Genomic DNA, 19,552 nt, shown 5'->3' with positions numbered 1-19,552 from the left:
TCCTGGCTGCCTTATAACTTTCATGCTCTGCTGTTTCTGCTCCCGTACCCTTCGCTTTCTGCCACTCCTTGAACTTCTTCCTCTTCTCGTCAATCCTCTTTCCAACTTCATCATCCCACCACCATGCTTCCGAGTGCCTCGGTGGTCCTTTTGTCCATCCACATACCTCACTAACGGCTCCCAACAGACTAGCTTTCATCGACATCCAACCACTTTCAAGCTCAACCACATCATCCTCGACCCTACTCAGCCTCTCTTTTAATGCCTCCCTTACTGTCACCTCTTTCAACCTCCACACCTTCATTCTCGGTTGGTACTTCACCCGCCGAGCTCTCCTCGCACCTTTCACCCTTACGTCGCAGACAACCAAGTGGTGCTGTGAAACAGCCTCCTCCCCCGGGATCACCTTTGTGTCCCGGAGGTGCCCCCTATCTCGCCTACACACCATCAGGTAGTCAACGGTTGTCGTCGACCCACCTGACGTGTATGTAACAAGCTTATTATCCTCTTTCTGGAACTGAGTATTACAAATCAACAAATCAGCTCCATCAGCAAACTCCAAAATCCTTTCACCTACTCCATTTCTCACACCATATCCGTAACCCCCATGAACTCCGTCAAAACCATCCATACTCCTTCCCACATGTCCATTTAGGTCTCCTCCTACCACAACAACTTCCTCATCTTTCACGTTTTCCATCAGCTTCTCTATCGCACACCAGAACTTATCCTTTTCTTCATCGCTTCGACCAACCTGCGGAGCATATCCCGAGATGACGTTCACCAAGAGCTTTCCAATCATCATTTTCACCATCATCAACCAATCACTCACTCTCGTCACACTCACCACACTGTCTACAAACTCCTCAGAAAACAGGACACCAACACCATTCACGCCCTCCAGGCACCCTTGCCACATAAACTTGTATTTCTATCCCTGCCTACCCTTCACCATTCTCACACCACTTCCCTTCCATCTCATCTCTTGCACACAACATATGTCCACTCTTCTTCTGACCAATACTTCCACCACTTCTCCTGATCTCCCTGTCATTGTCCCTACATTCCATGTCCCAAACCTCAGAAACCGATCTCCACTTCGGGCTGTACCCTGCCCATATGTAGTTGTAATTGTCATGGTTCCCTTTTTGAGGCAATGTTTTTATGGCCGGATGCCCTTCCTGACGCCAACCCTCTTAGTCGTCTCTTACGACACGCAGGGATACGGTGTACCTATTCTTATCCAGGGTACACACCGGGAAACGTTTAAAACATGGAAATTCTGGGGGGTGGAGGGGGGGGGGCGCGTCAAGGGAAAGATAAAATGAAAATAAACCCCTTCAGCCGGCACTTAGCTTGGCGTCCCAAAGAGTACTTTCAGGAGCTTGGCGGCTGTTGAAACTGGGGTAGCCACTCATGCGGGAAGTGGTCCAAAATGGCGGTGTAGAACACCACGCGTCGAAGACACAACAAGCGTGAGGCGAGCAGATTAGACGGCCTCCTTTCGATTCTCTACCGTCAAGTCCAATGCGGCCTTCAGCTTCCAAGAGCCCAGCAGTTGTCCAAAACCTCGTGTGGGGAAATGTGGTATCTGTCCGTCGTCTTGTCCACCGTCCACACGCGGCTCCAAGCTCCGGCGCGAGGAAGCCCTCCGTCCGCCCGCACGCTTCGCCAGGCCCCGATGCTTTATACGACTTGCTTTATACGCATTGTTAAAAGTAAATAATGACAGATGTTTTCTTTCACAATCTTGCGAGATTTCCAGAACTCCTCGGCGTCAAGGGAAAGATAAAATGAAAATAAACCTCTTCAGCCGGCACTTAGCTTGGCGTCCCAAAGAGTACTTTCAGGAGCTTGGCGGCTGTTGAAACTGGGTTAGCCACTCATGCGGGAAGTGGTCCAAAATGGCGGTGTCGAACACCGCGCGTCGAAGACACAACAAGCGTGAGGCGAGCAGATTAGACGGCCTCCTTTCGATTCTCTATGCTAAATCATGCTAAATCATGCTAAATGCTAATCATGCAGAAGTACCCGGCAAAAACGCAATTGCTTTTCGCTCTGAAATACGTGCGAACGCGTAACTGAGTTAATGGCGGCAACGAACATCACGTGATCGCTCTGAGCGAATCAGCGCGCTGCTCTGCTACCGGTCAGATTCCGGTCATAATATTTCGCGCTGAGATAAAAATATGGTAAAAAAAATATTATGAAATAAATATTTAGGTCAGCCATGTTCATCCCAGGCTCAATGGCCATGTCTGTGCCAAATATCAAGTACGTGAGCCTCTCCGTTTAGGAGTCTACCTGTAACATTACACACACACACACACACAAACTGTGTTTTATATATATAGACTAGCAGAAGTACCCGGCATTGCCGGGTAGGGGAGGGGAGGGGGAGGGGGAAGGGGAGGGGAACGGGGGGGGGAGCGAGCCCCTTGGCAAAGCGAGCGATTTTTTTTTTCATAGCATCATAGCGTCATAGCGTTTCATAGCGTCATAGCGTTTTTTTTTTTCATAGCGTCATATCGTTCATAGCGTTTCATAGCGTCATAGCGATTTTTTTTTTCATAGCGTCATAGCGTTCATAGCGTCATATCGTTCATAGCGTATATAGCGTCATAGCGTTTCATAGCGTCATAGCGATTTTTTTTTTCATAGCGTCATAGCGTTCATAGCGTCATAGCGTTCATAGCGTCATATCGTTCATAGCGTCATAGCGTCATCACGTGCGAGCTCTGAGCGTCATAGCGATTTTTTTTTTCATACCGTCATAGCGTTCATAGCGTTCATAGCGTCATATCGTTCATAGCGTCATAGCGTTCATAGCGTCATCACGTGATCGCTCTGAGCAAATCAGCGCCCACCTGCTCTGATTCCGTTGATTCCGTGCGCTGAAATGCGCTGAGGTAAATATGAATAAAAAATATGGATCGTCAAATATTTTGAGTTCGGCCATGTTCGTCCCAGGCTCAATGGCCATGTCTATGCCAAATATCAAGCACGTAAGCCTCTCCGTTTAGGAGTCTATCGGTAACATTACACACACACACACACACAAACTGTGTTTTATATATATAGATTGCATCTTTGTCCAAGAATGTTGTGGATGCCCCATATTTCTTCGTCTCTTGCGATGTCCGTGTAACCTGGTTGGTCGAAAAGTAAGTTGAATTTTCTGCTTACAAGTGCAACCTTGTTATTGTTACACTTTTATTGGTTGGAGTTACTTCCTGGTTCTTCCTTTTTAAGATAATTTGTTTTCCTGCATGATGTTTACAAGTGTCTGATCCAAATTTCTTTGCGGATATAACCATGCTGACAGGAAGTGTACATTTGTGAGTGTGCAGCATATGCACAATGTACGTGAGTTGTAGATTGATTTGCTTTGTGTGTGCAGATGGGTCATTGGTGAATCTAAAGTGAAAGTGAATTATTGGTGAGTTTTTGAGCTTCTTTTTGTTCAATTTTGTTTCGTGCCAGTGATGAACACTTGATTCCGCCGAATGAAGTAAAGTGATTTCGAAATATATTTCCAAGCTGAGGCATGATCGGTCGATGCACCAATTGGTGTATTTTGAGTACAAATGTTGATTATTTTCATCTGCCGTCCAGGTTGAACATCTTTGGAAATGAAACCGCTTTGGTTTTGACGTTCTCGCTATCGACTTGGAGACATTTTCCAGCTCATCTCAGCATGGTATTACATGCTCAGATTCTTATCTTCATGTTGTTTTTGGATCTGCAGAGCATATGATGAACTTTGTATGATTTGCTCGGTGTTTATATGATTCTTCGTTTTTATCCTTTGTAAAGTGCATTGAGATCTTGTTTAATATTGTTCTTGATGAGAAATGTATTTATTGATTTGAGGATTCTTCATTTAAATAAACATTTGATCCCTGTGCTTGGTTTGTATTTCAATTGTTGCAATGGCCATGGGTGAAACTCTTCCATATATGACGGAAATCCGTATTCTTGTGATGACCCATATGGAGGTTTCCGTATTTTCCCCATCAGAAAACCATGCTGCGATTATAGGGAATTGAGGTGCTATTCTGATGTGAAGTTTGCAAGCGCCTTACTCTGTTCAGATGTCCGCTAGGCAGGAGTGTCTGTCTATAAATAAATAAAAACCACCTTTAGAGGCCACCAGGAGTGTCTGTCTATGTTGGAAAATATTCAAATAGCATCCATTGTTGAATTTTCCCATCACAGTTCCCAACTTTTGAACTCCACGGGAAATACTGAAGTGCCGACTTTGCATTGAATGAAGTAAATACTCAATTCTGCTGCACACAAATACAAAAACTTGATAGTGCCCGTTGGTCACAGTGTAGTTTGTGACCACATTGATAGGTGACCAATAAATTTTACCAAGGAACTTTGGTGTTGGAGGAGGCCATTTCCCCCATAATACCCGGTGCTGCAACACCACCACCACCACATCAAATAAATCAGTTCGGCTCTCAATCACATTTTACCTGGGGGAGGAGTGGGGATGAGAAAAGTGTGGCAGACACGGACTCGAGTGTTATAAATGCAAATATAATCAATATTTTAACTCAGGTTATTTCTCAAATAACCTCAGAGTGTGTCCCGGTGTCTGTACGTCCGTTATTGTTTGACTAAATATTTTTTGAGGTCAACATAGGCCAAAAGGTCAACAACTTAGGTGTCATTTCTAAAATAATCCATTTTCATCCGACTGACTTGAAATTTGAAGAGGATTTGCATATTTGGTCTTTGAAATCAACCACCAATTATTTTTAAGGTCAACTTTGTTTTAGGGATTTCACAAGTATCGTGCTTGTTTGTTTATTTACAAGACGAGACACATGTACGGGCAAAATAATTCTGTTTTTTTTTCTTCTGTTCGTTCATTCTTCATGTGCAGCACTGGGATGCAGTATTCCTTGCACGGAGTGCAGCTGCTGATACATTTCAACTTGAGGGTTCGAGTAGGTAAGGGGTTCTGTGCCACAGATGTGCTGCCCCATGTCGATTAAGGCAATAATTCGGATTTTGTTGAGGTTGCCAGCAATCAATGCTGACAGATGGATTTATACTGCAGATGCAAGTACAGGTGCCAGTTAGAAGGAGAGAGGATTCACAACCTTGCAATGGCCGGAATTCCTGTGCATTGATACACCACCAACCACCCTGCATGCAAAACACCAGGATGAAAGTTTGTAGTTGGGCCGAGATTTTTAACCCTGGTTGGACAGGCCAAAGGCAGTGTGCATACCTCCAAAGTCTAAGCTATCCTGCCAGTCAATTATATATTGAAAATTTGCACACACACTCACCTAATTTAGTGTATTTCTGAACCTCAATCATTACCCCATGTGGTTAAGCAATCGGTTCACTCTGTCGATCATAGAGGAACTGTCGTGGCGCGTACGCTCAAGTGGGGCCTTCTTGGATGTAATAAAATGGTGCTTGATTCTCTCCGCGTGTCCATCATTGTGCACAATAAATTATTAGATGCCACAACAACTAATTCATTTCAATTGAATGTTACATTTTGAATACTGTCGAACACGAACCTGCAGTTTAGCAGTATTTTGGCTCTGAATTTGGCAAATTATAAGGAGCCTCGTCCCGAGTACGCATGGTATACGTAAACCAATTGCTTCAGTCGATCCGGCAGTCAAACAAAATTGAAAATCATTCTAAACAGAAAAGTTACCGTTTTAGGGACGTTATAAAGGACACAAACAACAGGCACGAATTTAATGCACAAAGTAAGGTGGTGGAAAAGACTGTGCATCAACGATGTAAACTTCCGACTACAATGAATGGTTTGTTTTGGTGTTTTTGTACTACTGCCTTTAACTTTTTATTTCATTGAATTAAATATTTAAACACTGTATAACACAAATCGCCTTGTTTGCACTTCCAAAAACATTCAGTTTAGTCGTACTTGCAACTTGGCCAAAATTGTACGCCATCTCAACCAATTGAAATCGCCGCTTAAGGTTGGGGAACTTCGAGATTCTTCTTCTTCCAATAAAGACCATATCCAAGTTCCATGAAGTCCATGTCCATTTTCTCAAGACTGTGCAGTGCATTGTGTTTTATGAAGACTCTGGTTACCCTCGCTAGAGGAGAGGGTATTGCATTTGAGACAGCTTGTCTGTCTCTGTCTGTTTGTTAATTGGCAAAATGATTTTTTTTTTATTGACAAGTACACTACTCACAATAAGTTAGGGATATTGGCAGATTCTTCGGTGTGGTTGATTTTGTGTATTAATTATGTTGGAAAAAGTTGTTGGTCCTAATTCTATGGTTATTAATGAGTGTGAAAAAATACAGCATTCTTGATTTCAATACCCCAACCCTAACCCCTATAAAAAAAATAAACTCACTCCCACAATATCCCTAACTTATTGTGGGTAGTGTATGTTGATCACTCCGCTTGTGTGTGTGTTTGTGTATTTGTTTGTCTGTCTGCTCACTTATACTTGCCTACAGGTCACAATTTTAAACCGATCTTCATAAAACTTCACTAAACGGTAGAATTGGTGGTCCGACAGAATACTATTTATTTTTCAGGTCAAAAGGTCAACATAGACCAAATGTCAGCCACTTTTCTTCAAATTTCCAAAATCCTTAATTTTCATCCGATTAACTTTAAATTTTAATAGGATTTGCATATCAGCTAACTGAATTCAACCACCAATTATATTTTGGATCAACATCGGTCAAAAGGTCAACATAGGCCTAAGGTCAATAACATTTTCAAATTTCTAAAATCCTCAGTTTTCATCCAATTGATTTAAAATTTGAAGCGGATTTTCATAGCGAATTGAATTCAACCACCAACTATTTTTGAGGTCAACATAGGTCACAAAGAAGGTCAACATAGGCCAGATGTCAGCCACTTTTCTTCGAATTTCTAAAATCCTTAATTTTCATCGATAGACTTGAAATTTGCATATCAGCTAACTGAATTCAACCACCAATTATATTTTAGATCAACATAGTTCAAAAGGTCAACATGGGCCAAAAGGTCAACATTTTCAAATTTCTAAAATCCTCAGTTTTCATCCAATTTTTGAAATTTGAATAGTATTTTCATATCAGTGAACTGAATTTAACCACCAACTATTTTTTTTGTATCAACATAGGTCACAAGGTCAACACAAGCCAAAGATCAACCACTTTTTCCGGTATTTCTAAAATCCTCAATTTTCATCCGATCGACTTAAAATTTGAATATGATTTTCGTATCAGCTTACTGAATTCAACCACCAATTATATTTGAGGTCAACAACAGCCAAAAGGTCAACATAGGCCGAATTTATAAAATTGTCAATTTTCATCCGATTAACTTAAAATTTGAAGACTATTTACATATCAGGTCACTGAATTCAACCACTAATTATTTTTGAGGTCAGAAGGATGCTCTACCGAGTGCCATTCTACTTTGTTCTCTTTTGCTCAGTGTCGCTCTGAGTGATTTTTCATTTGTCTGTCTGTTTCTTTCATTGTCTGTTTGTCCGCACAGAATTCATATGACTTTCTCCACAGCTTTGTTAATGATAATTATGATATAGGTCACGTGGTATGGGTGCCATCTTGGAAAAACCGAAAAACTTTGCACCTTTATCTCCAAAAGTGCTGCATAGAATAAATTGAGACATGGCTCATTGTAAAGCACTCTCCATGGGGAATAACATATGTCAATGCGGATGTCATAGGTGCCTCCATTATGACGTCATAATTCGACAAGTACAAAACTTCATCTGATCAAGATGAAATTTATTGAGCATCATATATGGATAGATTGGTGGAGAATGAATGATCGTTTTAAGGCCATTTTCCCCGCTATAGCGAGGGTTAGCCTTCCGGGCCCCATGACAATCATGGTTCCCTGTTTGAGGCAATGTTTTTTATGGCCGGATGCCCTTCCTGACGCAAACCCTTAGTCGCTTCTTACGATGTGCATGGATACGGTGTACCTATTCTAAACCGGGGTACACACCGGGATCATTCATCCCAGCAAACTGGTACTCATTGGTGGAACATTGGTGGAGAAAAAAATAAAATAAAATGACGTCATCGGTCGCCATATTCAACACAAAAGCCTTAAAAACCGATAAAAATACGTCCTGGTGAGGATCTGCAATCTCTCATTGCTCTTTCTTGTTATAATTTAATTGCAGATAGCACCTAATTTATTTAAATGCCACTTGGGTTTAAAGTGTGCACTGTAGTTTGAATTATGGAACAATGGGGGTGTTCATGAGTTAGCAAACATCTTGCTATCGCTTGCCAAGCCAGCCGTTCCTCATCAACGGTCTCGAAAGGAGTGTTTAAGCCAATTGACAAGCGAAGCGCTCTACAATAAACTTGGTAACGCAATACGCACACTGACACACCCTTGATGTTTATGAATCTTAAATACAGCAAAACCTGTTTCATAAATGAATAGCCGGCGAAGCTGGTGTTGTCAATAAACGAGTACGTATTATGTTGAAAACCTGATTATGCCTTGGCTCGAGAATCCGAAGCGCAGTGGGCGCAGCCATCTTGCGGAGGCGGAAGTATGCATAACAAATTTAAAACGTTCATTAGGAGTTTCTTTCACCCGTCGTCGTTTGATTCACAATCTTATGCACCTCCGATGTATTAATAAAATAATTTAAGACCAACATCGGCCCGCACGGGCCTGGTTATCTTCAACAAAACGCGTCACCAAACACCGGACCCAATGAGAGTCGAGCATTTGCAAAAATATTTCTAAAATGAAAGCGCTCAATGGTGGGCGCCATTGACCGGATGCGGAAGTTTGCATAAAACAATTGCGAAAAAGTTCAATAGGAGTTTGTTTCACCCGTCGTTCTTTGATTCACAATCTAATGAAACCTCTAATTAGTAATTAAAATACATCAAGACCAACCTCGTTATCTTCAACGAAAATCGTCATCAAACACCAGAACCAATGAGATTCGAGCATTTGAAAAAATATTATTACGCGTTTCAGAGGGTGAAAACGGCGTCAAATATTCTAACATTGACGAAGAATTATTTTTTAGAAATCTCACGGCCGTATGGGATAGTTTTTCACGACCAGAAATATCGTATAAGCGGTTTACATATTTAGTTTAGAAATACGGATAGTTTTTCACGGCCGGAAATATCCGAAGTTGAGACGGAATTCACCGAATTAATCACTGCAAGCTAACTTCTTCTGGTGGAGGAAGCTGCCGTGCCCGGAGAGTCAGAGAACCAGCCCTGGCGCCTGACAGCGACTGAAGTTAGAAGACTACACACTTACTGTGAAAACGTATGTTAAGCCCAGTTAAAAATAGGCCTTAAGCTAGCACATCGTATAGTTACTTCCTTAAGCTTCTTGTGACATTTATTGTATGCAGGTATTGCCATTGGGGAGGACTGTCTGCTCTTCTCTTTTACCAAGTCTTACCAGGTACGGTACCTACTACACCTACCTACCTACCTACTACCAACTACCTACCTACCTACTACCAACTACCTACCTACCTACTACCAACTACCTACCTACCTACTACCAACTACCTAACCTACTGATGCCATGGTGATGGGTAAAATAGTGGCAAGAGGCTTTGGCTTCGCCGGCTCATTGCGGCTTTGCAGTCGGTACTAGTAATCTCTTTTTGATTGCTATGGTTATCATACGTCCGTTTTTCCCCCTGGCAATCTGACATGGCCTTTTTGGTCTTTAAATCTCCATCCGGTCGGGTTTTTAAAATCCCACTTTCTAAAAATGTCTGGCATTTTGCAAGTTAATATTTGGGTTACTTTTTAAAATCTTATTAAAATGGTTGAACCATTTTTGTGCATTTTCTTTTGGTGATAAAATGTGGTTATGTGATGTTTGGCCCGAAACAGATTGGTACAAGTCTGTACTAGTCTGCCATGGCATAATGGACGTGTTCAAACATCACGCATTCACTTCCTGTCCAACCTCCTGTCCTTTCAAAATTTACAAAAATTAATCACTGTCACCTACAAATGAAGCACGAAATGAATGAAAGAGGTGTTTTACATGAAGAGAAGCAACATTTGGAGTCATGTTGAATAAGAAGAAGAAGAACGAGGAAAATTTCATGCGCACAATAAACTATTTCGTCACACTGGGGGAGAGGTCTATCATAAGCCAATAATTATTTCTGAAAGACCCGAGAAAGCTTATCAGTTTATGAAGAAGAAGAAGATTACGCCAGTTTCCCTCGTGAACGTCACGGAAGAGAGCAGGAAGAAGAATATGGAACAGACGAAGAAGAAGAATCCTCCAAGCAGTCATTCGAATCGCGCACTGTAGTACAGTCGTTTATCCACGTGTTAGGCCTGCTTCGCCTTTTGGTGATCAGTTGTCGCTGGTTTTGAGGAACATTTTACTTCTCACCAGCAGAATGAAGACCAAGGTACATATATTTATTCGTTGTAAAGGTTTTACAACAGATGTTAAATGAAACGATTGTCGTATTTTGTTTTTATTGTTTAAAAATGTATAATAATTTGAAAGATGAACTTTTATTTCAAAATGTAGGCCCCGTGACGGACTGTAACTGACAGTGACAGCGAGCGGTTGTCATGCCGTTCTTGTTACAGACGAAGAAAGAGCACAAGGCTGTGAAGGCTGTGAAGGCTGTGAAGGCTGTGAAGGCTGTGAAGGCTGTGAAGGCTGTGAAGGCTGTGAAAGGTGTGAAGGCTGTGAAACTGAAAGGTGTGAAGGCTGTGAAAGGTGTGAAGGGTGCGGACACTATGGCGGACGAGGCGTACAGCGCGGTCCCTCATTCGTTTGTATTTTCCCGCGGCGCCGTGGGGAAGAGCGTGACGTCTTTGATGAACGAACTTCGGAGGGTCCTGCAGCCTTATACCGCCTCACATCTTAAGGTAAGGGCTGGCAGGGTAGCCTACAGGTACACACAATCACCTGTCTAACCTGGGTTTGAATGCACACCAGCCTTATACCGCCTCACATCTTAAGGTAAGGGCTGGCAGGGTAGCCTACAGGTACACACACTCACCTGTCTAACCTGGGTTTGAATGCACACCAGCCTTATACCGCCTCACATCTTAAGGTAAGGACTGGCAGGTTAGCCTACAGGTACACACAATCACCTGTCTAACCTGGGTTTGAATGCACACCAGCCTTATACCGCCTCACATCTTAAGGTAAGGACTGGCAGGGTAGCCTACAGGTACACACACTCACCTGTCTAACCTGGGTTTGAATGCACACCAGCCTTATACCGCCTCATATCTTAAGGTAAGGGCTGGCAGGGTAGCCTACAGGTACACACACTCACCTCTCGGCTGTCTAGCCTGGGTTTGAATCCAGACCCAGCTATAAACTGCCATCCTGGTGTTTCACGGGCTGGGTGATTCATCATTGTGTGTGGTGTCCCTTGGATGGACATTGAACTGGACGTCCTGTCTGCCAGCAATAGTTGGTGGATGTTAAAGATCCCACGGGTCTGATGTTGCCTGTTGGCTTACGGTGGCTGGCTTAAGGTTGGTTTGGTGTCATCTTACCAAAATATATTTAATTGTCTTAAATAAGGCTTGATACTTATGAAATGAAAGGTACAACCAAATATTCATGGTGCTCGACAGCAGAAATGAAGATTTTGAAAGTTTATGCGTACACACGATGTCTAAACTTTGACCGAGACCAGTTTGTTGTTCTCCTCCACTTCCCTTTATAAAGGATGAGGTGCAACAACAACAGGCATTTTAAAAGGCCATTTTCCCTGCAAGAGCAGGGGTTAGCCTTGCGGTCCCCATGACAATGTTCTCCATTTTGCCCTATTTTCTGCATCTCCCCTTGTTAACCCCCTTGCCCGCATTTCTTCTTCAACCATCTTTAGCCAAGTCTTTCTCGGTCTTCCCCGTCCTCTACTTCCTTCCACATTCATTTCCATCACTCTTCTCAACCAGTCACTTTCATCCTTCCTCAACACATGACCAAACCATCTCAAACTGTTTCTCTTCACAGCATCAATCACAGGCTCTATTCCCATCATCTTTCACAATTCATCATTTGGCTTCCTCTCTCTCAACGATACTCCGCACATCCACCGAACCATTCGCATTTCCACCCTTTCCAGCCTTCGTTGCTGCTCTGCGTTCATTACCCATGTCTCGCTCCCATAAATCATAACACTTCTCACACATGCAGCATACACCTTTCCCTTCAGCTTCAACGACACTCTCCTCCTCATTAGCACGCCACTCAGTTCCCGAAACTTCTTCCATGCACATCTCACTCTAGCAACCGTTGCCGAGTCTGATCCACCTTCTCCATTCAGCATGTCTCCTAGGTAACAAAATGTTTTCACACCTTCCAGCTTCATGCCGTCTCCAAGATCCAACTCAACATTTCCTCCATCTGCAGCTCCCTCTTTGCACACCTTACACTTGAATGTAGCTGCCACACTGGTTAATGACCCTCTCAGACCACTACATTTTTGATGAACCCACTCAGCGCACATTGTACATTGAATTGAGTTCACTCCCACACCCTTCCTACACAGCACACGGACACTTCCCAGTTCTTTCCACCTCACCACATGCTTTACCACTTGCCATCACCTTTGTTTTTCCGATATTCACCTTCAGACCTTTTGTCTCCATACATTCCTTCCACTTGTTCATCTTCTCCTTCAGTCCATCCATACTTTCTGCAATGGATGGACTGAAGGAGAAGATGAACAAGTGGAAGGAATGTATGGAGACGAAAGGTCTGAAGGTGAATATCGGAAAAGGTGCAAGGGATGAGGATAAGGGATGAGGTGCAACAGTACCAAATCACCCAAGTGTATTGATGGTGTGCAAAAAGTTGTCCGGGTCTTCTTGGAACACCCTGTACGCTGTGTACACTACAATATCTCAGGGTATGTTGTGTGTATTTGTAGCATGGATTTAAGCTGGAATTGTTTGTCAGACCTGAATTAAATTATATGTTCTCACTGAGCTCAAAAAGCATTCCAAGTATCTATTCGATCCCTACCTTCAACTAATCCCCTGCAGATGTGGAAAAGACAGAACAGCATGAATGGCATTGAAATATCCAGCAAGAACAAAATATTGTTAAAATGTGAATGAGATTTGTTATGGATTATGCACTGAACTAATTTCTGCTGTCTCTTACACCGGTGCCAATAATTGTGCTTTTATTTCTTTCTTTCTTCATTTATTTCTAGGCCCGGCGGAAGAATTCTCTCAAGGACTTTGTAAATGTGGCCGGACCCCTCGGAGTCAGTCACTTTGTCATCTTGAGCAAGACCGACAGGAGTGTCAACCTTGTGAGTAGCATCACGAAGTTGTTGTTTTTGCTATTTCACCAGTATCGAGGCTCGTGGAAGAGCTGGTGGCAGGAGTGAGAGGCTGATGCATCAACAATGGAGCAGAGGGGAACAGACAGATGAAGGACAGAGAATTGGCCAAGGAATGAATAAACGGGGATGGAAGTAGGAAAAAAAGCACACGAGTAGACAGGAAAAGCTGACAAGCAGGGAAAATGTGAAGGAGTGCAGGTGAGATGGAAAGGGAAGACAAAGATAATAGGTGATGTCATGAAATTGTAATGGCTTTACATTTCGGAGTGGATGAAATAATGTGATGGAACAGAATTTGGGAGGTGATTGCAGAGTCAGAAGGAAAAGACGAGGGAGAGAAAGGAGTGGCAGTGAAGTTGATATTTTGGGAGGGCAATGAGGTTTGGATTGCAATGAGGTTTGGATTGCTGGCTGAGTAAATGCAATCATTTCTGGCTCAAGAGTGCAAATCGCTGAATGGTCGTGCGTAAGTGTGGCGAGACCAGATATGAGGTGAGTGAAAACTGCTTGGCTACAAACCTGTCTTCAATGGCAGAGGAGTTGGCCGAGTCAAAACATTCTGCTTCGTGACTACAGCTATCCTCAGAGCCTTGGATTCCACCACTTTCACGAGTGCAAGGTGAGATCCAGTAGAACTCGATACTATTGATGAATGATTGTATGGCACTGCAGATGGTGGGAGGTGTAAGCCTTTGAGTGTGGCTGTGGACACCTGAAAGTTGGCCGGAGGATGTGGAAGCCAGAAAAGTGGTGCAGTTAAGTGCTGAAAAGAGGAGGTAGGAGGTGAATGTGGCAAGAGGAGGACTTGGTGGTAGTTGGTGGAAGACCTGAAGAGAATGATACTGGGTGTGGGTGGGGGGCAGAGAAAGAGCTATATCAATGGATGAACATGGGCGGAGGGGCACACCTGAGTGACTAATCACCTGCATATGGGCCGGTGGAAGAGGGCGACTCGTAACACCTGAGCAGGAGCAGGGCAGCTGTTTTTAACCATGTATTGATTGATACTTTGCACGTATTTACAGAAGCATGTGTTTACAACGATCATCAGATATGTACAGGCCATAACATTCCCAATTATTCCCATATGCATGTATACCTGTCCTCGGATTCCTTAAGCAGTCACTTGCACTTTATTTAGGGCACCCATCAATCATCTGAGACAAGGAAGTGAGAGATATAGAACCACCTTTGGAGGCCATTTTTCCGCCGCAGAGCAGGGGTTGGCCTTTTTCTGGCACCATGGTCCCCTTTTTAAAGCAATGTTTATGGTCGGATGCCCTTCCTGCCGCCAACCCTGTTAGTCACCTCTTGCGACACACAGGGAATTACCAGTGAACTGTTACTCAATTTGCCGACCTCGAAAGGGTGACAGGCTGAGTCAACCCACCTGGTGTTAATTCAGTGATCGACCGGGATTCAAACCCAGGATCCTAGGATCCCAAGCCGGCACCCTAACTGCTAAGCCAACACCAGGCTAAGTGAGAGATATAGAAGTGAGAGAAAGAGAAGATTATAGTTACCGGTCGTGCCCCATTACACCTTGCACCCGCTCAGCTTAACTGAAGCCCCCAATAGCTTTGACTCTCTTGGTTTTGGTCCTCCTTGCCCGAGTGCTGGCCCAGCTCAGTGTGTCTCTGAGTCACCGTGTCCCACTGTGCATCCCAGGAAAGATGACGAGACTTTTAGGTTGGGGTGTCAAGACACAAGACAGGACTTGAAGACGAGCTGAAGACCAAGACGAAGATTTGAGTGATTCATCATTGTGTCATCACCTTTCTCTCAAGACGAGGTTGTGTGCACCCTCTTTTATTGAGTCTTCTCCCCTGATGTTATGGAAGAGTCGCAGCAGTCAGAAGTTTCCTTTCTTGCCCAATTGGTATGTCAGAGCCCCAATATCTGGTGGCATCTTTGGATTGGCCCCGTGGATTGAGTCGTGTCGGGTTTGATTGACCCCAATTTTGTTCGCTGGATCCCAGTTCCGGCACACTGTCGGAGTGTCGGGGTTTCGTTGAGATTTATTGCCCACCTGACTTGCAGTGCCGACAGGATGTACCCCTGGACTGGTTCCAACCGGTTTTAAGGGCCTGTGAGGGATTGAACAGATGACGCAGACGCAGAGGCGTTTCTGCACTGAAAGGTGTAATAAATGGCGAAAGAGTAGAGCATTGGAGGTTTTTTTTTTTTTTTTTTGGTTTTTTTTTGTATACAAGATCGAGGCTCGTGAAAGAGCGAACATTAATCACACAGAAAGACAAACCGACACATAAAACATATAACATCGGGAGCGGTAGACAAGATGGGGAGAGAGGGGGAAGGACACAAACACAACATTTGAGAGCAGGGACCGAGAGACATGGAGACATGGAGACATCGAGAGATCTGAGAGAGGGCGAGGGCTTTGGGGGGGGGGGGCATGGGAAGGGGGCGGTGGGAGAGGTATAAAACATATGGACACTGCCAGGACTTCCAGGAAAGAAGTTGGAATTTCAAACAAGGTGGATCTGGGGTGAATTAGCGGGGGTAGAAAAGATCAAGGTTTTGGATGGGGGAAGATAAGAGATGGTGGTGAACAGCTGTTTTAAAGACCTGGAGGGAGGAGTGGGATTGAAGGGAGTGAGGGAGTTTGTTCCAGATGCGGGAGAAAAGAGGAATGAAAGAGTGAAGGTGAGCAGAGAGCCGAGATTTCGGCAGTTTAACCATCAGAGGGTTGCTGGCAGATATTGTGCGACCTGTAGGAATATTTGGGGGACAGAGCACAGAGAGAGCTGGGGGTGCAAGGCCGGAGAGGAGTCGGTAGAAGACAGAAAGACCACCTTGAAGACAAGCTGAAGACCAAGACGAAGATTTGAGTGATTCATCATTGTGTCATCACCTTTCTCTCAAGACGAGGTTGTGTGCACCCTCTTTTATTGAGTCTTCTCCCCTGATGTTATGGAAGAGTCGCAGCAGTCAGAAGTTTCCTTTCTTGCCCAATTGGTATGTCAGAGCCCCAATCTATGGACAATGTCAGAGCCCCAATCTATTGGTATGTCAGAGCCCCAAGGTTAAAAAAAAAACCATCTATGGACGGACCCCTTGTTGACACAATCGCAATGCATATCTATTTTCATGCAATACAGTACACTTACACAGTACACAAAGGGGACCAAAAAACAACAACAACCACGGTTCCCGAAAAAGGCCAACCCCCGCTTTGTGGGGAAAAATGGCCTCTAAAGGTGGTTATTTTTTTTAATTATACAGTACACTTAACTGAACACATACCATGAAATAACTATCGTTATACTAAAGATTTCTTATTTTACCTCCTAGAAGCCAAAACCACAACAATATTTTGACACTATCTGTAAATGACCTCAATTTACAAGAAAACCTCACAAATAGCCATATACATATCTAAAGTCAGAGCTCAAATTTTAGAAAGGTCTCAACTACATTTTTGCATCGGCTTAAAAAATTCTAGTATCTGGATCTGGATTTTCACCAAAATAAAATCGATTTGTCCTTGTCAATATACCCAATGTGTCTACAAAATTTCGTCCGAATCCATCTTCAACCTTTTCATATATCCTGCTCACAGACAAACAGACAGAGATGAAAATACAACTTCCGTCCACCTTGGGTGGCGGCAGTAACAATTAAACCATGGGATGTGGAGATAATATTTAAGGTACTTGCTCATGTTAAGTCTCCCGATTCTACGACATTTTCATTTTAAGTGTCGATTGATGCTTGCTGATTGTTAATCATGTTTTTAAAATTCTTTTTTAGAAACTTGCCCGCTTGCCAAGAGGACCCACTATCAGCTTTCAAGTACAGCAGGTGTGTCAGAAGTGATAACTGCTGCAGCCACCACTTGCGTTCGTTTATATTGACCCTCCCACCCCTCTCGTGCATCTTTGACCTCAATAAATAAAAACGATCTTGTCGTAACTTTTGGTATTGAAATTTTGCTGGCTATTGTGTTATTGCTATTCTGCATTGGCAAGTTATTTTAAAGTGTAAATTGGCCCTTTCCTGAATGCTTTGTATGAGATGATGGGTTGATGCATAGTGTTGGCCTTGTAAAGCATACCTTGATTAGTGTCATGTCGATAAACGTAGGAATCTTGCACCCTGTCACTCAATGAATTGCATGGGTTAATGTAATATGTTCTGTCCTTCATTTTGTCGTTGTCTACTTTGTTTTTATCCCCATGATTTTTGGGACAAAAAAAAACAAAAAACCGGGGGGTATTGTAACTGGCTGTCTGTGTCCGTCCATCACCCTACCACCCTATCTACTCCTAAACGGTTGTGCAGAAATTCACCAAAACTGGTAGTTATAATCACCACGTGGCACGAACATGCACGAGCAGTATCATTTTAGCCCTGACCCCTGGGGCTCTAGGATGGGGTCAAAAGGTCAAATACCGAAAAAATGCAATTCCGGGCACAATTTAAAACATTTTTAAATGAAACTTTTCATTTGAAATCAACATTGGGGGATGCATGGAAAATGTAAGGTTTTTATTTGGATTCGACCTCCGTTTGATGCTCCAGGTGATGGGGCTTGAGGTCACTTGGGTCTAAACAAAATATTTATTTTAACTCAGAATTTAATATTTGGTCATTCCTGGTGGAACGTTTTGCCATCTTTCAATTTTGCTTTCGGAGGTGGGAAGTGTGGGGATTTGCGATGGCATGCCATCGACTTTGTGTTGGTTACCTCCACCCCCAAAGGTGGATGGAAGTTGTTTCTCCCCTGTCTGTCTGTGTTTGTTTATCTGTCTGTGAGCAGGATGTCTCAAAAAGTTATGGACGGATTAGGCGAAACTTGGTGGACAGGTTGGTTGTGTGACGAGGACGATTTTATTCAATTTTGGTGAAGATGCGGATCTGGATCCGGATGTGTGAATTTAAAAAACTTTAAAGTGGTTCTTCACCATTCGGTGATAGGGCCAAAAATTATACAGTCACGTGAAAAAGTAAGTACACCCCATGCAAAGTTTTGACTTTTTCAACATATTTCAACATACAGCTATTTGATCTTCATTTCAACAATATTGATAGATAAAGGTGATATAATATAACAAATATCATGAAACATTTACATTTTGTAGTCCATTGTATAATTTAAATAAACATAAATGCAAATTTCGCATGTGGAAAAAGTAAGTACACCCTTGGCTCTAATAGGTGATATTGCCCCCTTTGGCAGAAACAACCTCAAGTAGGCGTTTCTTATAACTGTCTACCAGTCTCTGACATCGACTGGGAGAAATTTTTGCCCACTCCTCCATGCAGAATTCTTTCAGCTATGCGATGTTTGAGGGGTTTCTTGCATGCACAGCTCGTTTCAAATCCCCCCACAACATCTCGATGGGATTTAGATCCGGGCTTTGACTTGGCCATTCCAGAACCCTCCATTTCTTTATTTTCAGCCGTTCCTTGGTGGATTTACTCGTATGTTTAGGGTCATTGTCATGTTGCAAGGTCCACCTTCGGTTGAGCTTCAACTTTCCAACAGATGGCCTCACATTATCCTCGAGCACCCTCTGGTACAATGAATAATTCATCGTGGATTATATGATGGTGAGCTGCCCAGGCCCTGATGCAGCAAAGCTGCCCCAAACCATAATATTTCCACCACCATGCTTTACAGTTGGTATCAGGTTCTTGTGGTCAAATTCTGTCTTTGGGTTTCGCCAAACGTCTTCTGGTACTGTGGCCAAATAGCTCTACCTTTGACTCATCTGTCCAGAGCACATTGTTCCAGAAGTGCTGGTCTTTGCCTCGGTGTTCATTGGCAAACTTTAGTCTTGCCCCGATATTCTTTCTGGACAGCAAAGGTTTCCTCCTGGGACACCTCTCATGTAGATCAAATTTGTGCAGCCTCTTTGTAATGGTAGACTCGTGCACTTTGACATCAACAGTGGTGTTACGTGGTCCTCCCGGTGACTACCTGGTCTCGGTGACCCCCGGACCGTGAGAGGAACCCCGCCAGAAAGATATATGATTTATACGCTTTCGTAACGCAATCAATATGAATTCCCGTCAATAAGAAACCCCACACCAAGGATCCGGATTAATCAATAATATATTCCCAATCAACAACAATCAATCAATCAACAATATTACTAAGATGGCCATCTCATATATTTCCCCCCTTGCCCCACTCACGACACCCTCAATAGTCACTGTCCCTCACAATGTCTCTGGGCCCCTCCAGACCA

The 19,552-nt window shown here is 43.3% G+C and overlaps 1 protein-coding gene and 1 long non-coding RNA gene across 9 annotated transcripts in view; both read left to right on the top strand.

Moving 5' to 3' along the window:
• The window catches only part of LOC137411668 (uncharacterized), a 52,140-nt gene extending 48,233 nt beyond the window's left edge, over positions 1–3,907 (top strand). For all 7 annotated transcript variants that reach the window (XR_013624361.1, XR_013624357.1, XR_013624358.1 and 4 more), the window contains 2 exons: positions 3,401–3,439; positions 3,616–3,907. This is a non-coding gene — a long non-coding RNA (uncharacterized LOC137411668). The remainder of the gene's footprint in view (positions 1–3,400; positions 3,440–3,615) is intronic.
• Positions 3,908–10,061: 6,154 nt separating this feature from the next.
• PPAN (peter pan homolog) overlaps positions 10,062–19,552 on the top strand; it is a 31,416-nt gene continuing 21,925 nt past the window's right edge. The window contains exons 1-4 of one of the 2 annotated variants that reach the window (XM_078783581.1): positions 10,062–10,415; positions 10,648–10,887; positions 13,200–13,301; positions 17,109–17,159. In XM_078783581.1, the coding sequence (XP_078639707.1) occupies positions 10,404–10,415; positions 10,648–10,887; positions 13,200–13,301; positions 17,109–17,159 (405 nt within the window). In that variant the 5' untranslated portion in view covers positions 10,062–10,403. Of the gene's footprint in view, positions 10,416–10,602; positions 10,888–13,199; positions 13,302–17,108; positions 17,160–19,552 lie in introns of both variants that reach the window. The other variant, XM_078783580.1, reaches the window with a different exon arrangement.

The sequence above is a fragment of the Myxine glutinosa genome, chromosome 8 (assembly GCF_964187855.1).
Source record: "Myxine glutinosa chromosome 8, kmMyxGlut1.1, whole genome shotgun sequence".
Lineage (NCBI taxonomy): Eukaryota > Metazoa > Chordata > Myxini > Myxiniformes > Myxinidae > Myxine > Myxine glutinosa.
Note: the sequence above shows the minus strand (reverse complement) of the source record. Positions and strands in the feature narration are given on the sequence as shown.